At 42.4% G+C, this 23,043-nt stretch overlaps 1 protein-coding gene across 2 annotated transcripts; it reads right to left on the bottom strand.

Annotated features, from left to right (window-relative positions):
- Nucleotides 1–1,451: 1,451 nt before the first annotated feature.
- scarb2a (scavenger receptor class B, member 2a) lies at nt 1,452–21,286 on the bottom strand. Of its 2 annotated transcripts, XM_080739658.1 has the most exons (13): nt 20,704–21,286; nt 15,765–15,922; nt 15,096–15,243; nt 14,276–14,470; nt 13,180–13,271; nt 12,301–12,420; nt 11,599–11,777; nt 10,335–10,453; nt 9,809–9,882; nt 9,645–9,696; nt 8,952–9,104; nt 6,624–6,668; nt 1,452–6,104 (listed from the first exon to the last, which is right to left on the bottom strand). In XM_080739658.1, exons 1-13 carry the CDS (start codon nt 20,824–20,826, stop codon nt 5,964–5,966), a joined length of 1,599 nt encoding a protein of 532 aa, XP_080595784.1. In that variant the 5' UTR covers nt 20,827–21,286; the 3' UTR covers nt 1,452–5,963. The 2 variants fall into 2 exon arrangements, with proteins under 2 accessions (XP_080595784.1, XP_080595785.1); XM_080739659.1 differs by lacking the exon at nt 6,624–6,668.
- Between the last annotated feature and the right edge of the window lie 1,757 nt (nt 21,287–23,043).

The following is a 23,043-nucleotide window of genomic DNA, read 5'->3' as shown; positions in this document are numbered from 1 at the left end:
CATTCATTATCTCTTGTGTTTAAGGTGCAATAAGTGATACTTTCCATTAAAATACTTCTCTTTAGTAAATAGAAAATACAATTTCAAGGTCACAATACCAATTTCATCCCATCCCATCAAGACAGAGAACTCATACATGACACAGGATAAACAAGTGAAATTGGAGGTGATGAAACAAATAAATGAGCAGACAAAAATTGGAACTGGAACACAAGCTGATACATAACCTCTGGGGGGTTCTCTCTCCTGACTGGATGAAATTTGTAAACCAGCTGAAAATGCATTTTGCATTTTCTATTTACTAAGGAGCTGCAGAGATGGGAGGCCACTGTTACTAAACGCTCTATATAGCAATGATTACCATCTGAATAGTTTGAATAGAAACAAAACATAGCACTTCAATGTTATATGAGTGAACTGTACTGTCATGAAACTGTACCTTTTCCTATGCAAACTTCTAATAGTCTTGCAGTCAATGGATAAATCACCTTTAATGCTAGAATCTCATAGAAACAGAGGGAAGTAAAATGACAGACACCACGTGAAGAACTTTGCATCTGTTGCAACTTTTTTTTGCAAATACACTAGTAGTTCAGGTGTCATAATAAACTGTGCCTGCATCGAGAAAGATAGTTGCCCCTTGTCCAGGAAAACAGGACACTTGCAGTGTTAAAGATAAGCACGCTCTCGCGTTCATCTGATATCGGGATACCAAATGGCATGTGTGCACCATTTTTTTTTAAAGGCAAAAATTATATATAGTTGGGGGATATCTTAAAAAGTCCTGGAATAAATTCCTTACCAAAAATGTTCTTCACCAATGTGTTTGTAAAGGTATATAGTAACACATCCCACAAAGACTGAAATTGAGTTTCCCAAGGAGAATCCGTGACAGCTGCTGAAAGTTGGGGTCCCATTAACTTAACTATACAGGATAAAACACACCAAAATAAATATGATTTAAGCAGAATGTGAGGGGTCAAACTAGGTGTTTTTCATGATTCTGAATCCATTGCAAGCATTTGTTTTGCACAAAAAACATTCCTTGGGGTGAAGGGGCTCGCATAAAAATCTGTGAAAAGTGATGACTAATTACTAAACCATAGCTGAGGCCTTTTTTTTTAGCCCAAGGAATGTTTTTTGTGCAAAATAAATTCTGGTGAAGATTCTTTTTTGTAAGGAATTTATTCCCGGATATGACACTATTTCTGAAGATATCCCCTGACTATATAAATAGTTTGGCTCAGTCTATTTTCTCTTTTTTCTTCTGTTTTTCTTATAAAAATGTATATGGTTTATTTTGGTATGGTAAGTACACTGTTTTGTTAGCAAAATGTTCTTTTCTTCCTTTTCCTATGCAAACTTCTAATAAAGTCTTGCAGTCAATCAATCACCTTTAATGCTAGAATATCTCAGAAACAGAGGGAAGTAAAATGACAGCAGACACCACGTGAAGAACTTTGCATCTGTTGCAACTTTATTTATTTTTTGCAAATACACTAAAAATGTTTACAAAAAGCACAGTAGAAACGTGTGTGCAGAGTAAATTATCAAAACTAAAAATGAAAAATTACTTTGCAATAATTTTTGCACCTAACATGACAAAGGGGATTGTCATTTTCAGCAGCAAAAAATAATCTAATATCTCAATAGGAAAACGTCTTGTAGGTGTTGGAAGACGCAGAGGTTGGCTTAACGCTGCTGCAACACCAGAGGAGCGAATGTTGGAAATGGAGAAGGATGTTACGGTACTAGTGTTCATTCCCTGAAGGAAAGCGTCATTCATCTACATGGGTTAGACTGCATGTGTATTTCCCTTATGCCTATCTAAAGCCCGATTCACACTACTAACTTTTATACTAACTCAAAAACAACAGACCTACAAGCCGTGAGCTTGTAAGATCGGCCATTTTCGGCAAGCGCCGTGGCACGCAAACAAAGTCCAAATCAGGCGTCTTGTTGGCACTGAGGCAATCTCCCAATTCACATCTGAACAGATAATCAGCCTTCCAGTAAAGTCACTCCAGTATGACAAAAAAACAAAACAAAAAAACAACAACAACAGTGCATTAGTTTACACTACATGTTCCCATGGCACACAAATACACCGTTTTCCCAACCATCCAGAAATCCTCCTACAGACATTTAAGGGTTGTTACGGTTGCTCTGGTAGTTAGCCTACAATGTGATTCTGTACTGGTCCATCTTTTAGACTTTTCTTCATTTCAAATATTTGGAAAATGACAAACAAATAATAACTGAAATGTGCTTTGACCCCTGTTGTTGGAACATTACAAAACGTTTAAACTGCACTAAAAAGAGAAATGAAACTGGACCACAAATAAACTAACAAACATACAAATAGAGGAAAAAAACAGAAAATATACTTAAATATTGTGTGGCTGATTACAAAACAATCCACAATTCCATATTTTACATAAGTTTGTATTGCTTTATCAATACATAATACTGAGAGATTTTTTGCTCACAAAGAGCCACATATTAATAATTTTTCCATCTTCTCGGACCATGCGAAAAAAGAAACAATATCCATCAATAGTTTCTGATATGACAACCAAATATTTGTAAAACCTTTTTTTGCCTTGTTAGGAAAAAAAAGAAGAAAGCACAACACACGCACGCACACATACATACACACACGCACACAACACCGTTGCAAATACTGCACTTAGGGGTCGTGGCACGATTAATAAGGTAGGCGGCGGCGATGGTTGGCGGCATGGCCGTTTTATCGGCAATAAAGAGTAAACATGGCTGCCGGGACAGATCTATGCAGGTTATCTTTGGTCAAACATGGGACGATCCAATGGACTAGATGGATTGTACTCAAAGGTCAGTGTATAGTGAGTCAGACAGAGAGGTGTGTGCCACTGTTTAAACAGACAACTGTACAAGCACACACATGCTCCGAAAAAAAAGAAGGGCTCCCAGGATTAAGGTCTTTCAGATTCAAGTCAATACTACGGCGGTTAACGTAACGTCGTATACTGTGATTATGCAGGTACAGTAGAGGTTGCACAAGGCTTGCGATTGCTTGGATATTGGTAGGATAAAATAAGGCCTACTGTGAACCGAGGTTCTCGTATCGCAATCACTACCGCAGATTTAAACTGGATATACCTAGAATCCCTTGCCCGACAGACTGACTACTGGCACAAACCCTGAATGGCAAAAACAAAAACAAAAAAAAGATTATTAGCTCTCCTTCATTTGTTTCGGACTACACAGTATTTAGTGTTCATTAAACCCTTACAAGTATACAAATGGAAACAATTTGGTTTCATTTGTATACGTCTTTGAGTGCTTTTACTGTGTAGACCATCCATCACACTGTCCAGTTAAATAATCCAATCATAACCCAGAGGAACAAATACAACGGTCAGATTATCAACTGCTGACAGATGCGTGGTTATAAGCGTGATAACTTATACGGTATTATGAAATGTTTACTAGCTACAGTTAACCGCTAATTCCAATACATGGCAGCAAGCTTTGGGCTTTGTATCCTGCGCTCAAGATATTCACAGGTGCATACGGGTTGGAGCGCCACAGGAACACTGGAGGCTTCTGTGGCACCGCCACCTCACACCGAATATTAGCACATTATGGTAAATATCCATAGACAAATACAAGTCCATGTGTTATGGCAAACATTAGCAGCAATAACAAATACAAACAAAACAAAAGTTCATTAGGAACAAGACACTCCACCGTTCTGGAACGAAAGTAACACAAATTCTTGAGCGCCGATTTGTTGTGTGTCCCTCTTTTTACACCACTGACCACAGCCATAACTCTAAAGACTGTGCCAAACAGCTGAAATATACACAAGGACCACTTGCATTGAAATGAAACTAGGAATTCAAGAAAATGAACTGGGCACATTTTCAGGGGAAAAGTGCAGGGGGTGACGGTTCCCCATGTTGACAGTAATATGGCCTTAAATGAATTTCCATGGGCAACTGCCAAAGGCTTTTCGTCGTCACATGACACACCGTGACCCGACAGCAGAATAAAAAATAAAAAAAAGAACCTCCGTTCGACGCAAGAACAAAAAATGGGATTCAAGTGCTGCATTTGACTGGAGGAGGCCTCTTAACAGCTCCTATGCAAACAGGGTGAATTATGTTGGCGTTGTTGCATGCACAGCATTTGATCGGTGTACATGCTGCCCCACCCCTTAAAAAACGTTTCTAATGAATAAATCCACTTTCAAAAATTCACAGCACTTGCAGGTGTATTTGAAAGGATAATCTGTCTTCATAGTAGGGGTGAAAAAAAGACCTGGTAGTCTACTTAGGACTGGTTCTATAGCAGTCCAAATTGTGCTTTCTCTTGTAGTGTAGACATACGACAGTGGTGGACACCAGGTTCTAGTGCAGTGGCTCTCCGTTCTTTTTTTTTAACTTGACAAGGATACCCATAACTCTCTGAGTGTGTACAGATGATTCCATTTGTATACTCTCAAAGAGTTACGGACCTGTAAGGGGCCATTTGGAAGTGGAATCCTCCTCAAGGAACACTGAGGGGTCTCTGGACCCCACTTTGAAGAACCATTGTTTAGTGTCGTCAGCACACTTAGGCGGACTACTTGCTGGATTCTGGTCAGGAGGTAGCCCAACATTTCCCCATCACATAAATGTACAACAGTGACAAAACGGTTCCAGCGTCTTTTTTTTTTTAACATATGAACAAAGAGGACACACTGAAATGTTGTAAGGCAGAAATAAGGTTCAAGTCTCCCTTGTAAGTTTTGCGTGTTTGTGTGGATGCTACCTCGAGCTATGGTGACATTTCTACAGCTAGCTAGCTAATACCGTAACTGGTGTTTTTTTGAAATGTTAAAGACTTCAAATATCTAAATATTCTAACTAGTGCTCTGGAAAAGGGAGGGAACAAAAAAATAATCACAAAGACTTGTGTGTGGAGGGTCAACATCACTAGTAGTTCAGGTGTCATAATAAACTGTGCCTGCATCGAGAAAGATAGTTGCCCCTTGTCCAGGAAAACAGGACACTTGCAGTGTTAAAGATAAGCACGCTCTCGCGTTCATCAACTCTGATATCGGGATACCAAGTGGCATGTGTGCACCATTTTTTAGAAAAAAAGGCAAAAATGCTATAAATAGTTTGGCTCAGTCTATTTTCTCTTTTTTCTTCTGTTTTTCTTAAAAAAGGATATGGTAAGTACACTGTTTTGTTAGCAAAATTTTCTTTTCTTCCTTTTTTTTTTACACTCTGAGCCGGTCAAGCTCAGCCTCGAGGAGGGGAACAAAAATACTTGTCGCACAGGTTCAGCTTTAAGGAGCATGGGCTTTGTATCTGTTGGCTTTAAGTTCAGAGGGCGACCCGGCCACCACGACGGGTAAAGGCAAACCGGTCAACCCTCTTTGAGCCCTATTGGTTCTGGCTGAGCGTCCGCCCTTGAGGAACGCAACGCCTCTACGAGCGGCCGCCACAACCTAGTGCTACCTACGTATTCCCCTCAGAGGAGCAGAAGAAGTTACCCAGAAAAAGGCTTGTCCTGGCCGCCACACCCGTCCCGGAGTCCCATCACCACCGGCGTTGGGGTCGGCCAGGACGGAGACAAAGGAAGAGATAGTGTGTTGGGGGGGGTTGGTTGTGTTGTTGCAGTACGGCAGGCAGTAAGGGCCATGCTCAGCAGGTAGTATAGAGAGAGAATGACAGTCATCAAGGGGCTCAATGAGAGGAACAATGTCTCCAGTGATAGAACATTTACTGGGGTTTGTGTCCCACCCAGCCGAAGCGGGGACGAAAAGAACAAAAACAAAACGAAACAAACAAACAAAAAAAGCATCTTTAGGTGGCCGTGTGCATCCCCCACCCCTGGTGGAAGTGTTGTTGTAGTAGTCCCCCTGGTGGTCTCCTCTCAACCCCCTTCCTGAGTTCCAGCTAGCCTGCGGGGCCCGCCGGCAGCTTCCATCAACACTTCTGAGCCTCCACTGGAGACATGGCGATGTAGGAGCCGTTCCGCAGGGGCTGGCTGCTGTGGGTGGTGGTGCTCTCCGTCGCCTCCTCTGGCTTGTCGCTGACCTGCGTGTACGCCGTGTCGTCCTTGGCCGTCTGAACCGAGGAGGAGATGGATAGGAGATGGGTGGATGGACAGGGAGGGAAGACAAGATGTTAGCGGACAAACAATACCGAATGCAACGCATTCCACTTACGCCCGGTTTATGCTTCATCCTACGATATAAGAGTCACGCACCGGAAAAATGGCCCGATCCAAAAGAAAAAAGCATGTGACTCCGTCGTAGGAAGAATGATAAAGATCGGGCTTTTCACTCAACACCACAGCAAATGGGAAACACACTAATAAACATCTAGTGATAAACATCTTTCCACTAATGAATGTTGAAAATTAACCAACCATGTTGGTGTAAATATGCAGGACACCACCACAATATTTAATATTAGCATCCCAACTTAAACGAGACAGAGACCAAAACATCACTATGAGGTGAGGGTACAAAAGAAACATTATATCCCATGAAAGAAAGATAATTAAAAATTATAATCACTGTCAAGCAAAGGTGGATAACAAATTAAAAAAGAACAGCAAACAAGGCAAAAATGAAGACTTACAGTAAAAGAAAAAGCTTCAGTAAAATCAATACGATTTACTTCATTCTAAAACAGAAAAGGAAAAAAAGGGGGGGTTACTGAAAATTAAAATCAGTGCATGGTTACTACAGTACAACACTTCCTCACATAGTGAAACTGAGCATAAAGGTTAACATTCTCTCACTGCTGAGCTGCAATGAAAAACAATCGTTCTATGCTGGCCTATAATGTACATACAGTATATGTTACAGGTTCTATTTAGACAAGTTAACCCATTTAGACCTGGAATTATTTTATATTTTAGCTATTGAAAAATAGCAGATATACAAGCTCACTGCGAGCTTGTAGATCTGCTATTTTTGAAAAATCACGAAAATATTATGATACATAATATTTCAAGACGGGGGTCAGTGGCCAATTACATGAAAAGGTTTGAGAACCACTGACGTAGAAACATGGGTTTTTCAAATACCCTTGAAAGATTTAAAAGACATTTATAGAATCGGGTAAAATATATTCAAAGACTTTTTCAAAAATAGCAGATCTACAAGCTCATATATCTGCAATTTTTCACAATCGCCCTAGACATTGTGCAAGTTATGCTGGCCTATAATGTAGATATGTTACAGGTTCTATTTAGACAAGTTAATGACCTGGAGTATTCTAATCTATGGGCAGGGAATCCATGGGAGGGTCAGATCGACTAACCCCAGGGCAAACACAGATAAAGTGCAAAAGGCACGCTGTACATTCTGAGGGGAGTAACTAGAGGACAATGCACTTTGTGTGGCTGGGGAGCATGCATGCTCATCTAAGTTTATAAGCTGACGGTCTGGAAAAAAGGAGAAGCGAGCCGTTCCTGGAGATAGCGGGTTTGCACTGGTTAGAAAATATTTCAGAAGCAACGAATATCATTTGACCCAGAGAAAGAAATTAAAGAAAAAGCAACATGCGGTCATGCGTCGTGTTAGCTAACATGCAAGTAGCCTGAGATTATTTACAACCTTTCACCAGCGCGAGTTAACCACTTTCAACCTGGTGTCCCTATTTCAGGCATATCGTATGTATACAGTAGGTGGACATTTAAAAAACAGCTAATATATATATATATATATATATATATAGATCTAAAAGCTTGCAACATGTTGCAGGCTTGTAGATCTGCCATTTCCACTGTTTTTGAAAATGTTTGCGAGTAATGACAATTGACAAGATGTCCACAAACAGGGACGGCAGGTTGAAAGCAGTTACTTTGTTAAAGCAGGAACGGCTGTCCATGGAAGAACCCAGTCAAACCCTCCAAATGAACACTGACTAGAGCAGTGGTTCCCAAACGTTTTAGCTTGAGACCCAAAAGAGACATTTTATGTCTCCCCCGGGACCCAAATGAGTGAAAATAGCAGATCTACAAGCTTGCATCGCGACGCGTTGTTGAGCTTGTAGATCGGCCATTTTCACTACTTCTTAAAATGTTTAACCTATCCCTAAAACTTTTCTAATTCATGGAATCTTTTAGATTTTCTTTCATTTATTTATGACATTCTATTGAAAAATGTTTGAATTAGTATTTAATTTAATTAATGAAGTAGGCTATTTTTTGAATTTTGGGGGGGATTTATATATTTTTTTAAGGTTTTTCATCCGTGACCCACAAATGGATCCCGACCCACTGTTTGGGAAACAGTGGACTAGAGCATTCGCTGTGATGAAAGTTCCAACGTATTACTGTGCACTAGGGTATCAGTAACGCAAAAAACACCACACTGGGATCTACTCTGGTGGGGCTGAGACAGACACACACACACACACACACACACACACACACACACACACACACACACACACACACACACACACACACACACACACACACACACACACACACACACACACACACACACACACACACACACACACACACACACACACACACACACACACACACACACACACACACACACTATACTGGGTGGGGGGGGATAGGTTCTCAAACATTCAGGGCCCTATTTTGAACCAGGTCTTATACCTTATGCCTTAACTTCTTTGCCTTTTTTTACTATTTTGTTTTTGTTTTTTAAATATTTCAAATAGCTGATCTGCAAGTTCACAACGTGCAGATGTAGATCAGCATTTGAAGTATTTAAAAATGTTTTTCAAAATAGTGAAAAAAAGGTAAAGAAGTTAAGGCATAAGGCATATGACCTGGTTCAAAATAGGGCCCTCAGTGTCCTAAGATAATGGTGCAGATTCATTCTAAGCTGGGTTTGGTGGGAGTCTCCTAAGGGGGCTGCTAGCTGAGTACAGAAGCAGAGGTCCCTGGCTAACTGGGGGGGAGAGGGGGGTTCTTACCTTCTTCTGTCTGTTCCGGCAGACCAGGATGACAAGGACGAAGAGGAGGATGAGCCCCATGAACACGATGAGCAGGGGGAAGTTGGACACCAGCGTGACGATTAACAGCATGGTCTTCATCTGAGACGCTGACTCATCGTCGATGGTCGCCGTCTAGAGGGGGAGGAGGAGACTGGGTTATCGATCCGCTTGTTCACTTAAGGCTAATTTATACTTAGTAGTCCGAACAACAACGAAATTACGCACTGTACTCTCGCATCAACACTTCTTTCACTTGAAAATACAGTGTGTGATTTTTGTCATACGACATGCCCGTTTTGAGTGTCAAAGGCCTAAGCTTAATTTATACATGTCGTACATCAGTGTTGAGCACCAGAATTAGCCAATCTATGAGCACACAACACCTTGCGATGCGGCGTGTTGCAAGCATCATCAGGCATAACAGTGTCAGATAAAAATCAAATACTGTTATGAGGAATAGGCTACATTAACAAGTGTGTGCTTCAATTCATTTCAGTTCAATCTGTGTGAAGACTAAACATTTAAAAAAAGAGCACAGTTGCAAATACACAGTTTTCAATTAACGTAGCCATATTCATTCAATAATTAATATTCTAAAACATTCTTCCCAAACTGAAAATACGTGCTATGTGTCATCTGCTACATCTATGCAATCCTAAATGTTTTGCCTACCTCATTGACGAACATTATGGGGAAAATGGTCTCGTTGATGTACTTTGTTTTACTGTTGGGGCAGAGGGAGAGAGAGAGAGGTCAGCAAGCGTTGCGAGGCTCAACGTGAGGCCGCGACGGGAAGCATGTGCAGCGACAGTGATGTGGGTCAGAGTTGAACTTACGGGAAGCCTTGCACTCGTTTCAGGATGATGTTGAGCTGGGCTCTCTTACAGGCACGGATGGGAACCCCAGTGGTCTGGAGAGGCACACAAAGAGCAGGCATTCAAAGTCTTTCCACTTTGGACTACGTAAACCCTGGTGTTCCTATTCTGGGCTTGTCAGAAGATTCAGTGAAAATAGGTAAACATTCAGCAAAAATGGCCCAGCTCACCGCAGATAGGCTATTTATATTTAAGTTATTGGATGTACCGCAAAGTATATAGTGTTTTAAGTGGTTAACCACGCAAAGTACACAAAAACGAGGATGTAGCAATAATCCTGAAATGAAAACATTAGCCTGAGTCATCAAGGACACAACCTTGTTCACGATAAGTGATTTACTGTCACTCAGATAAGTCGCAGCTGTAAACAAACAGAGCATGAGGTTTATGTTGTGTTCCATGCTGTCCTATAGACCTAGTTATCTGTAGGGTCATAAATACTTGAGATCGAATGATACCAAGGCATGAATCCGCCCTTAGGTCATACCGGCTGAAGGTCCAGGTAGGTCTCGTGCTCCTCCTTGTTGGGGTTCATCCCTTCAACGGCGTTGATGTATTTGGGGTCGGCTTGATAGAAGTGGGGGAAGGACACCACGATAGGAGCACCTGGTAGAAACAAAACAACACAAGAGTCAATTAGTGAACAATCGCCAGTCAAATGTCGTTTTGGGATAAACAGAAGGCCGACGAGAATAAAACATCAAAGACAACACAAGATAACGATAATCTGCTTCATCGTATAGTGGATCACGCAGAGATATTACTACCTGATATAGATCAACTGATAGCAAGAGTATGTCAGGGTGAAACTAATACAGTGCTAGACACAGGAGGTATAGAGGAAGTGGTGGACAGACAACATTCTGATAAGCACGGCTGCCCCAAGGGTGTTTCTGAAGGCTAATGACCTCGGCCTTGTTCACTTAAGGCCAGGAGGAGCTGGAAGAGCCTCGACGCACATTAAAGGGAAATGTTGCTGATTTTCAGCCTAAGTCTATGTCTTCTGTGTATTTTTGTGCAAAATGTTGATCGCGGTGTTTGCCCAATGGGCATAGATGTACGTACACCCGATGAGTATACACTTGTGCCATCGGATTGTGATATTGTTAGCTACTGGCTGAGCGATTCAAAGTGATTTATTTCTTTACAAGCCTTAGAACGTGAAGCGAGAGAGATTATATAGCCACAACACTCATACTTGCACTCATTTCCTGCAATAAAACACTTCAATAGCTCCCATCTATAGTTAATTATTGAACCGTGTATTGAGCAAAAATAAAAAATCGGGCTAGTTCAAACAGTGGCAACATGTGATACAATGCTGGGATTGTTGAGCGCCTAAAACTGAATAATGAATGGGTGCAGTGGACCATTAGGGGGGGGAAGGAGGAATCTAGGTTATGGGGTAAGTTAGGACAGTGGTTCTCAAACATTGTAACGTGAAGTACCTACAAACTGAGATGTGTTTGGCCAGAGACCCTCATTTGAAAACTCACTGTGACAGGGATCCCCATAAGCTAAGATTATTTTCTCTTTTTCCACTCTCAATAACAATTTTCAAAGATTTTTTCCAAAATAGCAGATCTACAATCTCAGATGGGCAAGTATGGTTAAACTGAATTTGATGCTATATTAACTAAGTAATTAAGTTAGTTGGGGGACACCTCTGGAATCCCCTCAAGGACACCACTTTGAAAACCACTGAGTTAGCCTACTGGTCAACGCGGGCTGACCCCCCACCCCCAACTAACCTTCTCGGCAGACGCTGACTTTGAGCACGCCGGTGCCCAGGCAGTCACCGGCCGGCACACAGAAGCCCTCGTTGGCGGGGTTGTCTGTGGGGCTCTGCAGCACGTCCTCCGGGGGAGCGTAGCGGTACGCCTGGATGCCCTTCACCTCCACGTCTTTCACATAGCCCAGATGGATGGACCTGAGGAGGGAACAGGGAGGATGCGTCAGTGGCTGCGTTGTATGTAATATTATGTATAATGTAATATGCGTCAACTTGTCTTTTAAGCAGCTTATTTTGTTTATCTAAACACAAACTGCAGCATTCCTCCATCCCAGCTGGTGCTCGTGTTTCAGGGAACATTTTTGTGAGATGACTACTTCCTTTAGGTACTGTGGACACGCCTCGTGTCGAGCGGGCCGAGGCTTCTGAAAGATTGCCTTCCTCTAAAACCCTCCCATGCATGGGGATTCCAGTTAATCTGAGTTCCAAGAAGCTCTCTCTTTAATCACCATTAGACCCTTGAGGTATGCTACAATCTGACCTCGAGGCGAGCCCCATAATGCCTTGGACAGTGCCATCGTTTCCAAGCTTCCTTCCTTGTTCCACGACACTCATAAGGGGAAACACATAAAGCGCCCGGCCCTTCCTGACTGCTTTGACTGTAAACAAATGTGTGTGCATGTGCACGGTTAAAGAGAGATAAGAAAGCCCACGTGCGCACCTGCACAGGTCAGCAGCAAAGATGTACAGCAGCTCGTTCCTGGATATCAGCGGGTGGAAGACGGCGCCGTCGGTACCGTTGATCATGTTGCTCTGGTTTGAAGACCACCACGTCATCTCCCTGTTGATGGGGGGGAAAACAAGCAATGTCAAGGCTTGGTGTGACAGTGTTGTTATGCTTGATACGCAGTGGTGTATAGAGTAACTAACAGTAGTACATTTACTTAAGTACTGTACTTAAGTAGAGTTTTGAGGTATTTGTACTTTACTAGTATTTCCAATTACGAATACTTTTACTTCTACTCCACTACAACTCAAATATTGTACTTAGTTATAGTTACTGCAGATATGAATTACACAACACAACACGTTGCAGAGCGTGTAGTTGGTCTACTTTCAGTGAGGGACACTGGCTCACGACAAAGTATAAACCAGGCTGAACTGTTCCCACTGTAAAGTGCAATTTAATATTCATGCGCTCATTTTGAAATCCTGTTCTACCAGAAAAATAAAATCATACAACCACACACACAAAAGTCATGTCTGCCTTGGATTTTGACTTCGGGCGAGTCAGGCAAACAAGGAAATGCTAGTTTTCAAATAATTGTAGTGGAGTAAAAGTAAAATATTTGCCTCTGAGATGTAGTGGAGTAGAAGTTAAAGTATTGGAAATAAAAGTACCTCAGATTGTACAGTACTTTGTTACTTTCCACCACTGCACTTAGTTACTGTTACCCGACACCAATGAAATAATACCATGTGGCGGGGTCGAAACCAAGGACAGATTTCTAGCCCTGAGACCATAACGTTTAAAAAAAAAACTGAAAAAAATAAACAATGATTTAAATGAGAAAGCAGGGAGACACGGCAGGCTGTCTACCTCATGCCGTTCCACGTGTCAATCTTGCCATAATCCATGTAGTTCTGCTCGCCAGTGTAGAAGACAAACTCTCCTTCGTGAGTTCCGTTTTTCTATGGAAAGGAGACAAGAGACACGAGATTCGGTGTGACTGCTGTAGCATTGACCCCTGGCGAGACACGAGATTCAGTGTAACTGCTCTAGCATTGACCCCTAAACCAAGCAAATGATCAGGAAATGGTGGTGAGCAGTAACTGTAGCTGATCAGTCAGTTTCGGTCTATTGACGGTGCAAGGTGGGGGTAATGTGATAGTCTAAACAAGCTGTCATTTTGTCACTGGCTTACACAACAGGAAGAAAGTTTTTCCATCAGCATGATGAGGCCAATCTCACTTCTCCTAAGCAAGGCTCACGAGGCATCACATGATCTCTCACCAAATAGCCAGATGTACTAGGCCTCTAATAAATTATCACACAATTGCCTGATCACAAAAATTGGAGAATTGTATTCATTTTTGCATAATCGTCATAATCATTTCCATGTTGAAAATCTGTCATACGCTTTCAAACGTTTTCAGGTTTACCAGGCTAAATTCTGAGACAATTAATCGTCAAGTAAAATGTCATGATAGCGACAGCCCTAGCCAGAAGATAGGACATGTCTGGGGAAATCATATCACCGTTCCTGTAATAAAGGACCACTCTAAAGTCTTTGCATTGGTTCTACGATGTAGCTATTTTTTAAAGTCACATTTTTCCCACCCAGTTACTTTTAGCCCATACATTGAACTTAGATTTCCCCAGACGTTTTCAGGAGGCGGAGATCTCCGACCGTCTGGCTATGCAAGGCTATTCCATGACTAACAGCATGAACTTGGACTTGACTATAGCCTTTGTTCCCTGAGGTAAAAAAAAAACATACAAGATTATATGTATGCAATGGTGGTTTCTCTTCTCTATAGAGATATTCAGGAAAGCTCAAGGGTCCATGATGGTTCACAATTAAGATCCAAATAATTAATTTAACTCCTTAAGAGTTAACTGTCAGGAATTAACACACCCAGGTTTTACATTTTACTAACGTTGCATTTCCCTAGATAAATACTGGACTCCTCACCTTCCACATCAGGCCGAAATGGTCATCCACTTCGGGCCTCATGTTATGGATCTTAGACAGCAGGGGGTCCTTGAAGCCCCACAGCACCTCGTGGACGGTCTTGGTCATGAAGATCTCAATGCCCAGGCTGTTCATCCAGATGGACACAAAGGTACGCAGCACGAAGGAGTACGAATTCAGCTCGTTCATCACAGCCTGGGAGCGAGAAGGGGAGAAGAGACAAGAGGGGGAAAAGGGAGAGTAAAACAGGAAAAGATTGGTTAGGTGGAATGCCTTAGTATAATAGTGATTGATAGACCTTAATCCTGAGGAATATCCAGGTGACATAGCGGCACTGCAGTAGGCATCAAACACAGATACAGGCAAGAGTAGAGATACACAGGAGTAGTCTAAAATCACATTCTAGAGTATGTTATTGTCAAACATTTTCAAAAATAGTGAAAATACACGTACAAGCTCACAACATGTCACACTATGACGTGCTGTGTGTGAGCTTGTAGATTGTCTATTTTCTTTGAAGTATTTTCATAATGGCGGGCTGCAGCACAAGGCTATGACCATTTGTTGGTCCTTGGCATGGAAAATGTTTGGATCCCCTGGTCTCGCTCTCGCCTCAGAGTTATCAGAACATCAATAAAAAACCTTGAGAGGATGGTTTAGTGCTTTCTATAATACTAAACTGTCTGAGCGTCCAAGAAAGGTCACAGACGTTAGCGGAACACACTTTCCATCACATGCCGCACAGGCCTGTTGCCTGACTTCTGTTTAAGTGGCCGCAGCGACATTGCAATACAACACAATGCAGAAACAAACGTCTTACCACGAAGGGAATGTTGACCGTCCTGAGGAGGTCAACCTCGGGGTCGCCGCATGACTTCTCTGGGACAAAGACGAAGCTTTTGGGGTTCAGGGCGAAAAGCTTCGTGCCGTTCTCTAGCCATGTCACGTTCTCCCTCGGCCTGTATTCCCTGGGGTGGAGAAGGTAGCGGGAGGTCAGGTTTGATGAGTATGTACAGATGTCTTTTTGTTTTCATTTCACACACAAAACAGCCCACAGTGATCCAAGATGAGCAACATGTACAAAAATCATCTTTGGCCTCAGCTGTGGCTGCAAAAGTCAGCAGCCACAACACAGCTGTGTCTCTGTTAGGGTTGGGCAATTAACCGAAGATATATCGAAACAACGACTTGCTCAAGTTGTATTGGCTCTTACTCAAGTAGATTGATCGAATAATCTAGAAGATGTTTTTGTATTTGTTATATATCAACATATAGACACAAATCAATTTGAATGGATTGTTTATAATTGATTAAATCGAGTAGTCTGATTTATCACGTAACCCCCTATATTGATGGTGGTAGCATACAAAAATAGCGATCTACAGGCTCACAATGCGTCAAGATGACGCGCTGTGAGCTTGTATTACCACTATTATTATTTCTAGTTTCTGTATGTGGACGTGTGTGCGCTCAGCCAAGCGCACTGTACCTGTATGTGTAGGGCCCGATCTGCTTGACCGCCGCCTTCCCACCGGCTAAGAACACCTCTGGATTGGTCACGTTGAAGAAGTAATACTCCATGTAAACTGGAGGGGGTGGGTTCTTCCAGCCCTCAAACACTTGGCTCTTCTCCGTCAGAGTGATTTCCTATAAAACAGATCCATCACAAAAGCAAAGACATGTTCAGAGTAACGCAATGCAATGAAATGACAGCATCCCATTCTGTCCAGACATTCTTGAGGGGAAAGGACGCTTAAGCCTTGTTTTGTATTTGGTCTTACTAGTGTTAAACCTGTAAAAATAGAAGATCTACAAGCTCATTATGCGTCGCCATGCAGCACTTTGTGAGCTTGTAGTTATGCCATTTAAAAAAAGAAATGTTGTTCAGTTTGTGCAAAGCAAGCAATGTTGGGCAATTACTGCACCGGGGTGTTGCCTGACACCCCAGGGTGTAGGAGCGGGGGTGGTGAAGGGGTGTTTGGTAGCAGAAAGCAATAGCAAAAACTGCATTCGAAGAATTTGACCTCAGCAAAGCAGAGAGAATCTTATACATCATCGGCTCCTGTAAGCCAATCAGGGCCCCCACACCCCGAATACACAAACACACACACACACACACACACAATGGATCAGTGTTTGATGCTGTAAAGAAACAACACAGCACTTGCATCAGTACAGCATTAGTCATCACAATCGCAGATGAGTTTTGAGATATCGACAGATCATCCTACCCTCCACAAAAGCGCAGCAAATCTATCTTTTAAGCGAAACCTCAGCTGTGGAAAAGGTGTGGGGACCATTAGCAAAAAATTAAGCTAGCTAAGCTTTAAGTTTCAAATATGAGTCTGAGGTAGGGGTTTTCGTGTCTGAACAGCAACCTTTAAACCACACAGTTCAACTGCCACTGAAAGCTGCTCTGACAACATTCACTTTGAATGAAGCAAGACATGGATGTCATAATACTGTAACTGAACTTTGATTTTTTTGGGGGGGAGCATTTAGAAGTAGAGCCACAGGGCCTACAGTAACAGTACAGTATGTGGAGTTACGTTTTTGGTCTGTTAAAACATGATGCCACAGGACTAACTGCCTCTTGGAAAATAGCAACACTCACGACAAACCTTCCCATTCAAGAAGGTATTTTTGGAGTGAGAAATGACCCACTTCCACTCATGTCTTTTTCATGGTTAGATCTTGGAGAGACTTATGTCCCCGGTATAAAGCGAGGTGCACTTGATAAAAGGGCCATTCATTCTTGTTTGAGGTCCCAGGGGACTCGCTGGGAAGGAGAGGATGCAGGTTAAGGTGTGGCGCACAAGAACGCCAAACCAATGCTTCCTGTTTGCTTTAGGACATCCCGGTTTCATCCTCTCATTTTGCCACATCACAAAATCCCATGGATACTGTAGAGTAGACCACCTGAGGGGCGGAACCAGATATATACCGTAATACAGTAATCTCCTCCAATGCATCATGGAAGGAAAACAAAAGGCAAGATCACGCAAGGTACCGAGGTTACGGAAGCTCTACGCCCTGCTGTGTTCATACAGAAAACAGACTAGAGCCATGTTCAGTAGTTCAACGAGCACCGCAATGTGTTAAACATGCCCTTCAAAACTTCATGAATCAAAAATATATGTTAACATTATCTTGTCCAGAGAACTTATCACAGCAAAATTAACTTTGGTGTTTGAATAACCGGAATAGCACAGTGTTAATATACAACAAGGGATTAAGCCTTCTCAGTTGAGTGCTGGTATTGTATACCAAAGATAGCAGATCTACAAGCTCACACAACACGTTGGAATGCCTAGTGACATTGTAGATCAGGTATTTTCGGTGTGCTACATACATACACAGCCAAGTAGAATTCAGGCTTTATGTTTTTGCAACTAGGAGGTGGCTGAGGTCTTAGATCCTTCTGTGGCAATGAAAAGACATTTGGCCTACATCATTGACTTTGTCCACCCTGTGACTGAACTGAAGTAAAAAAAAAACAGAGTGACGATTATTCATTGGTGAGCGATATTGCATATAGAAGAAACCTGCAGGCCGAGTCATAATCATTAATGTGAGCAAACCTAAATGTGAAGCCATATAATGCAACCGCAGGACAACCCAACTCGAGCATGTGACTGTCATTCACAGTCAGCGCACTTACAAAGCACTTGCATAGGCAGATTATTAGATCAAACTAGCGTAAGTCATTTAACTTGCGCAATTCTGGCTTTTAAAATAAACCGTGACCCGAGTCCCCTTTTGAAACAAGCATCTCGTCACGGCTGGGGCTGAAGCTTTTGATAACACCCAATGTCGGCCCACACAGATCCGATGAATTCCTATTAACCGACCTTGGAGAGAGAAAGGTCTGTTAAAGGCCTTCACGATGATGAATCAACATCATACAGAGAGCATTTATCTTCTAGATGAATGTTTAAAAACTTGGTCCGTGATAACTAAAGACATGCAAGTGAGAGAGGGAAGTTCACCAATCTACTAAAACGGTTTGTGTCCATAGGTAGGTGTGTTATGATGAAGTTTTGCACAACAGCTCTGCGCCTGGAAAGAGAGAAGTGTGTGTGACCCAATTTTTTATTTTAGTGCCTTGTTTTAAAAATACACCAAACACTAAGTTTAAAAACACATTTATCCTATTCCTTCAAAAGAATGGGGCTGTTTTATGTGTGAAAACCTGCATGCTGTTTTCTGGTGAAGGCGCAAATGTTTCTCAATCCACCATCAATCATCATCTTGAGAGGTGTGTTCTCTCAAAATGTGGGGAGGGGCTCAGACTCAGAGGCATGTGTGTTAGCACTGTGAAAGGTTCGTCAACAACACAAGGCTTTGAGGCAAAGAACTCCTGCCTCCAGGGCCAAGAAATCTGTCAAATTCCAACATGTTTCTGACCATCCTCCCCTCCTACACACCCACTCACCAGATGTGTAGGTAGGAGTTCTTTTAAGTTGTCATTCACAACTAGGCTAGAGTACATTATTGCGGTCGGTCGCATCAACAACAGAGTCAGGAGTGTTTTTTGGGGAGTTAGTTTAACATGTCCTTTGAATTAGACCTCCTAATTCAACCTCCTAATTCACCAGAAAGAGTGAGGAGGGGGAGAAAAAAAAGAGAGGATTAACTCCCCAGCCAATTTCTCAGTCATGTCAAACTCTGTCCCCCTCTTTTGCTGAACTCTCCGGTTTCCTTGCTCGGAGATGCCGTCATAACTCAGAATGGCAATAATGCGCCCTCACACCTAAATTTAAAGTCAGGCGAGAGAGAAACCCCGCAGTCAGCGAAGGCAGCTGTTTGGGGGTCTGTGTCCAGTACTGGGTTTAGAGTGTACATGTCAAACATTCCAGCTCAAATTGTTTCACACACATTTTCCTTTTTGAGAGGGACAACCGAAGTGATACAGTGGCACCATTTGTGAGAATCATCAGTCATTTGTGTAACTCTTTGAGCGTTTACGAATGGGACCAAATGGACCCGTAACGGGTCCATTTGGGCGTGTACGAATGGGACCAAATGGACCCATTTCGTACACAACGACTGAGGATTTCACCGTTGGTGACTATTATGCCAACTATTTAAAAACAAAGTGTGTGATACCAACAACAACTACTAGACTACTACTAGAAGGGGGGACTCCCTGCCTAGTTAGTCACTCCCTTCCCCCACCCCTCCTTTTACTCAGACAGACCCCCCCCCCCCACCCCTCTACTTACTACTACCACTAATGAAAGTGCCAGTGCAGGCAGGAATGTTCACTGACTCAGACTCAAGTCATCATCATCACAACATCACAATGCTGTTATTCTAACCCGATGCTACTGTAATTTGCAGTCACCACGTCTGACATCAAGTTGTCAAGAGGGCTGTGCCACACTCCACTCTGTCACAGTGTCACACTCTGTGATGAGGAAGCAGACACAGTGTAGTTATTTCTTGAGGAGAAAAATACATTCATTTCTAGTAATAATACTCGACTGATGTCTATCTGGTCTCAGTGATCTGTTCGGCAAGCAATACCATCGGACGGACTATAGTACAGAGCAAAAGGGGTACAGGAGGCTTTTAAGTTAGCTCTGGGACAGTGGGTGGTGGGTGGGTGGTAGGGGGGATTCATCCATGGATGTAGAAACGGTTTTCAACATATAAAGCTGCTTATTGTGGGCTCTATTACTGAAATGCATCAAAAACAAATGAATCGTGGTCGACCTTGAAGCCATATATAGGCTATCATATACATTATGTGTAACTTAACACACTGAAATGACCTTGTATAGAATGAAAAATGCGTTGTGATTGACACTGCAGAGGCAGCATTTAACAGCTTATTGGAGGAAGGTGGAAGGAACGTGTTCCAGTCGAGTCACTCGTTTTAAAATAATGACCCTTGCTCCTCTTACACTATAAACCAGTGGTCCGGGGACCACCAATGAGGGTGGTCCCCCGCTAAATGATGGGAGAGTTGGTAACCAAATGGACCCTTATAGATAGTTATCTCTTGCTTCCTTCCACCTGCCACCAACGTTAAACATCTGCATTTTGAATTTACTGCATTACTTCAGTCTACACAATTAGAGAAGGTAGGAAATGTGTTATTTTAGTCAACGTTTGCCTGTTGGTGTTATCTCTCCTATGGTATGATACAACATCAATACAGCATGGAATGGTCATGGACAAGTGCCCAACGATAACTAAATAGTTTTGGGTCTGAGAGGCTAAATCTCACCAAAAGGTGGTCCGTGGCTCTTGAATGCCAAATAATAATGGACCTTGACATGGACAAAAAGTTGAAAACGACTGCACTATTAAAACAAACACATGCAGAAAACACAACGGTGGGGCAGAGCCTAAATAAAACCACACATTGGTTTTGCCGGTTCAAACAGCAGTGTAATAATAAATGATATATCAAAACTGACCTTTTTTAAGCGTTCGTTTATCATGGTCTGGAAGACCTGGGCGACCACCAGGGCGATCCCCACGATCAGGAGGTGAGCACACACGATCCCGGTGGCGTAAATGGCACACGATCTCCGAGTCATCTTTTAATTTAAAACCTAAAAAAATACTAAGCAACTTCAAAGTCCCCAGAAATGGCTAACAAAAAAAACAATTACACTGCTTGTTTAAGACTTCAATCAATCCTTTTCTCGGGGAGGGAGGCTGCGGTGTGTAGGTAGTTGTTCTCCAACGGTCGCCCGGCTTGATTTGTAGATTCGTGTCAGTCTTGTCGGTTCTCAGAAAGTCATTTAGGCGTTCGCTTTGAAATGATCTCGACCCTCCGAGACAGAAATGTTGTTGGCACTTGTCTTGTTTCCAGATAAGATGATAATACTCGTCGGTTTCATTCAGACAGCCGGTGGTGTGCGGATCGGTTTAAAAAAGGGGGAAGAAGCGACCCAGGCAGTAGCGGAGAAGCAGCGGCTGTGGGGCGGGTTGACAGCAGCGCTCCACTCCCCCTTCCTACCGTACGGAGAATGAAGTCGTTCAGGCGAGGAGAGCCTCGTTTTGGTGACTGAACTGGGAGGGTTTCTGGGTGTGTAGAAAAACACAGAGCAAGCAACACACCCTCAAACCCTCAGTGGTCATTTGACTCCCCCCACACCAGAGTGGAACCGAATGGACCCGTCTAGGGTCCATTTTAGTAGTACACCCTGAGGTTCAACATTTTAGTTCAATTAACACTGGGGATTTTACGTCCTAATAGCTGATGTCACCGCTTCAAGGCACTTATCATCAATAATAATAATAAAACACAACCGTATAATAATGCCTCACATTTATATATGTATAGGCTACTTTTATGTGTGGGCCTATTTCTATTTGACCTTATTAGGACAAACGTTATAATCCATGGGTGCCAAATATTTAATCTTAATCAGAATAATCCCCTTAATAATTGCAATTTGTCAATTATTTACTAGGATGATGGCATAAATATTAGTAAATATTATGTGTAATATGGATAGGCTATTGGCAGTTTTGATCTTTCAATGTGCACACCAGAGAGGGGCTTATGAATGAATGAATGAATTTGCAACACATGCCTGACATGCCTGAAATCACATGGACAGGATATTAGACTACTGTAGTATTTTCTCTGTATGGGAACTTCATGAGCTATGGCTGGTGCACATGATTCAGCTGCATCATTCATGGGAGGTTTATTCATTTTTATATTTTAACATATTGGTTCCATTTGTAGCCTACCCAAGTCAAATGAAATGTTAATCAAATACATTGAACCAAAATGCACGCTGAGTTAAATTAAAGTGTTATAATTTAACTCAAATGGAACTAAAGTGGACCCTTTGCAGGTCTGTAGCCTATGCAAATCCGATAGTTTATTAAATGTCTTTTTAAAAATAGTAAAAAGTTGTGTCGACACACTGACATGCTGACCCCTTTAAACGCAGCATCCTCCATCTAACGGAGCGTGTACCGCGTGCGTGGTAGGACCGTTATGTCGCCCCATCCCTCCCATGTCTCCTTAAATAACCACAGCATGCACATGAATAATGTCTCGTTCGGGGAACCAACGACAGTTGACGTGACTCTTTTGTTCAACGGGCGGGGGCGCCCATTGGCCAGCAGGCTCCCGGACCACCGTCTGAAGACCGCCCCCACCGCGCGCTGATTGGACGGAGGGGCGCGAGTGCGATGCCGAATTTGATCGACTGATTTCGGGGCGGGGCCGTTATAAAGGGGGACTGGGGAGCTGGGATGCTGCTGCTTCACTGAGCACGTCTCCCCACATCTTTACACAGTGCACACATGGAGAGAAAAGGGCAAATATATGTACTACACACCCAGGCATAGGCCTACAGATTATGCTATTATTGTTGTTGTTGTTGTTTTTGTTGTTATTATCATTATAATTATATACAAATACTTCAACCTCCTGGTTGTCCTACTATGCGCATTCCATTACAGGTAAAAAAATAAAAGCAGATCTATAAGCTTGTGAGCTTATACATTGTATATCCTATAAATGAGTTATATAGACCTAAGCCGAGTGGGTCAACATATATCTGCCAATTAATATATTGTGGTGATTGATTTATGCTTTTGTTGACAAAAACGTGCATATACATAACCATATATTTGTACGTACAGTAATCTGTCAATAGGATGACACCAAAAAGCTATAGAGGTTATTCCCATATGTGGTCCTTTGAGAGCAAATGATGTGTAAACTGAGTTTTATGTTTTGGGTTGGGGTGAGGTGGGGGGTGCAGGGTAGCAGAGACATACAGAAA

This window comes from Nannobrachium achirus (genome assembly GCF_963921795.1).
Source record: "Nannobrachium achirus genome assembly, chromosome: 12".
Classification (NCBI taxonomy): domain Eukaryota; kingdom Metazoa; phylum Chordata; class Actinopteri; order Myctophiformes; family Myctophidae; genus Nannobrachium; species Nannobrachium achirus.
Note: the sequence above shows the minus strand (reverse complement) of the source record. Positions and strands in the feature narration are given on the sequence as shown.